Raw genomic sequence first — 3,585 nt, forward strand, 5'->3', positions numbered from 1 at the left:
TATATATATATATATATATAACGAGCGTGTGTTCGTGTGCACATTTTTTTTGTAGAATACTATATACATGTGCATGAAATACACGCATAGATACAGATACGAGTGCATGCATGAGCCACTGTGCATATCCTATAAATGAGAATTTTGATGGGAAGGAATAAAACAATAATATAATAATAAGAATGCAGGCTTTATAGTATATATATTTAGTATTTTATTTATTAGACCCTCCTTTCCTTTTCTTTTTGTTAAACCCGCAACTTTTTCTTTTGATTCCATCGTTCAAGGCGGACACGAAGAACTCCCGACCCCATCTCTACTCATTCACGTTCCCTCAGGTATTACCCCAATTCTGAAAACCACACTATAAAAGCCCTCCTCTCCATTCCTCACAACCAACAATAGCAACACTCCTTCCCCTCACACAAGAGAAAGAAACACCAGCGTCTTTTGCTCTTCCCAAACTTTCCTATCAAGGCAATCTCTCTCTCTCTCTCTCTCTCTCTCTCTCTCTCTCTATATATATATATATATATATATATATATATATATATATATATATATATATATATATATATATATATATATATATATATATATATATATATGAGAACTGAAAACTTACAAAATGGGAACAGTGCTAAATGAAATATGTTATTGGATTTCTGTCATTTTTTTAGAAACCATAAAGATATGAACTATATGCTTGTTTTTATAGGAATCATTTCTTGGAGCATTTGATTCTGATGCATGTATAGTTTTTATAAGGTTTAAAAAATCAACCGGATGTAATTTTATATATTTTTGAGACTCAAATACCATTTTTTCATCCAAAATATATATGAAGACATCTATGGGGTAGAATTTTGGAAAAAAATACCGAAAATCCAGTAGCATGTTTCATTTACCACCTTACACGTTTTGTTGGTTTTCATTTTCCACATATATATATATATATATATATATATATATATATATATATATATATATATATATATATATATATATATGTAAAACAAATATTTGCGGTACCATACTATTTATGGTGAAATCATTGGTGAAAGTGGTATCATCTTAAATAGACCACATAAATGTGTTCAACATTGTTTGTTTGCTAAGAAACACACCTTAGAGCATATTTCTTTAATGTAAAAACATGAATTTTTTGGATATATGATTTTTTTTGTACATGATTTTTTATACGTGTTTTTGTACTTTGACTGCGGATGTGTTCATGGTATTTATACGAAGTAACACACATGCAAAACTTATTTAGTTAATTTGATGATTTTTTTGGCTCTGAAATAATGATATGTGCATGCAGCTGCAAGCAGGGAAGATGAGCAGGAAGCCAGGAGACTGGAACTGCAGCTCATGCCAGCACCTGAACTTCAGCCGCCGCGACATGTGCCAGAAGTGCTCGGAGCCAAGGTCAATATCAAACGATTACTCCAGCTTCGGTGGTGGTAGGGGTGGCTCGTCCTTCGGTGGGTATGGTACTACCGGGTCTGATGTCCGACCCGGTGACTGGTACTGCTCTGCTGGAAACTGTGGGGTCCACAACTTCGCAAGCCGCTCGAGCTGCTTCAAGTGTGGCTCATTCAAGGACAAGTCCAGTGTAGCATTCGACGGGGACATGTCGTGCAGCAATAGGGGCGGGTTCGGGTTCAGTTCTTCATTTGGTCGCCCCGGTTGGAAGTCTGGCGATTGGATTTGCACTAGGTAAAAACACTTTTCAATTAAAACGCTTTCTAGCTAGTGAGTTTTGTTATCTAAAGGATCAGTCATAAGGTGCACATGATACTTGCTAGATTGAAGTGAGAGGAAATTAATAACCATGTAGATAATAAAGGCGATTTTCAATTATAAATATTCATTACCACCACGGAGATCGCCCCAATGGGCAGTGAGGTGGTTGTGAATGTGTTATGAGTTAAAGATCCCGGATCAGACCCTGCTGGTACATGGGTATGCCTATAGCTTTCAGAGGTGGGTTACATAAGTCTGGATGGTCGTGGGCTCCACCCGAGGTTTTCTCTGGCTTTGGCAAGAGTTCCTCGTCATAAAAAAAAGGTTTATTGAGCTTGTGAGTTTTACAAACATGAATCTTTTTCTTTGGCTGATTTGTCTATGTGCATGCACAGGTCTGGCTGCAATGAACATAATTTCGCAAGCAGGATGGAATGCTTCAGGTGCAATACTCCAAGGGACTGATCAGGTAGCTGCTGCTTTTCATGTGTTTTTAACAAAAGTTAAATGGTGCCTGCCAATGCGCGGTCGATCGGTGATTAGGTTTTTTTTTCTTGGCTTAGCCAAAAAAAAAATGTCAAGATGTGCACTACATAATAAATTTCTGGCTTTTGACAATTTTGAACTTGGTTAATCTCTCTTTGATCTTTTTCTTTTTTCTCTTTGGTTCTTTGCAGGTTGTTCTCAAAGAAAAAGCAGATCAATGATGGATACCTGCGTTCTCAAGGGGGGTCTTCACTTTGTCAGCTTTTTCCCCCGTTTTGGTTTCAACTTCCCCGACTCTAGAAATGACTATACCCTATAGGCCTAGTGGCAAGGTTCCTGCGTTCAGTGTTAAACCACCGTCCTCTTTTTCTTTTCTACTTTCAGTTTAATTTAGTGTCTGTGTGTATGTGTGTTTTGAAGTGAGGCTTACAGAATTGAGTTTTATAGCTTTAAATACATCTCTCTCTCTCTCTCTCTCTCTCTCTCTCTCTCTCTATATATATATATATATATATATATATATATATATATATATATATATATATATATATATATATATATATATATATATGAGCTGAACATATTAGGCCGTTTTTTCTCTTCTGCCCGGTTAGGCTAATGAGAATAGACTTTTGGATCTTGCTTTTCGACAAAAAAATGTATTTTTATGAGCAGAGACAATTTGATGTCTTCATAGCCATTGATTTTGGATCACCAGAAAAACTTATACAAGTCAGATTCCAGTGATCCAAAATCCGATTCTCACTAAACAAAATCATAGATCACATCTATGGTGTTAGATGTGAGAAAAAATACCAAAAACTATGATTTTTGAATGAACCTAACATGGCAGAACGAGAAAATGGGGGCAGAAGTACTATATATATATGGTAAATATTGGATACTAATAGAGGTGCAAAACTAATGAGTAGAAATCACTTTTTACTTCAATTTTTATTTTATTTTTTGTAGAACAAATGTTAAAGGGCATGGTTTGTTTAGTAGGAAACTTGTTTTGAATTATGTGATTATGAAAAGTAATTATGTTTTTAAAGAGGTCCAAAAATCAATAGCCAATGTGTAGAAACTTTATAACTCAGATCACATTTTTACATTAGAAAAGCACGATCCAAGGCTCACCTTAGCAAACAAATCATGCTCAACACATCTGTGTGGTTAGATTTAGTCTATACAACTTGCACCTATGATTTCTATCTCATTAGTTCTGTAACTTCATTGGTAGCCAACATTTATGCGCGCACACACACATATATATACATATATATGCTTCCAAAGTCACGTGCGCAAATTTGTCAAAGGCTTTAATTTTCATCCCGTTGGGCCACCATA

At 35.5% G+C, this 3,585-nt stretch overlaps 1 protein-coding gene across 1 annotated transcript; it reads left to right on the forward strand.

The window, feature by feature from the left end:
• Nucleotides 1-1,339: 1,339 nt before the first annotated feature.
• LOC149820456 (RNA-binding protein csdA-like) lies at nucleotides 1,340-2,214 on the forward strand. The gene is made up of 2 exons (XM_089983514.1): nucleotides 1,340-1,722; nucleotides 2,145-2,214. Exons 1-2 carry the CDS (start codon nucleotides 1,340-1,342, stop codon nucleotides 2,212-2,214), a joined length of 453 nt encoding a protein of 150 aa, XP_089839640.1.
• Nucleotides 2,215-3,585: the final 1,371 nt, after the last annotated feature.

The sequence above is a fragment of the Nuphar pumila genome, chromosome 12 (assembly GCF_984573655.1).
Source record: "Nuphar pumila chromosome 12, dmNupPumi1.hap1.1, whole genome shotgun sequence".
In the NCBI taxonomy this organism is placed as follows: domain Eukaryota; kingdom Viridiplantae; phylum Streptophyta; class Magnoliopsida; order Nymphaeales; family Nymphaeaceae; genus Nuphar; species Nuphar pumila.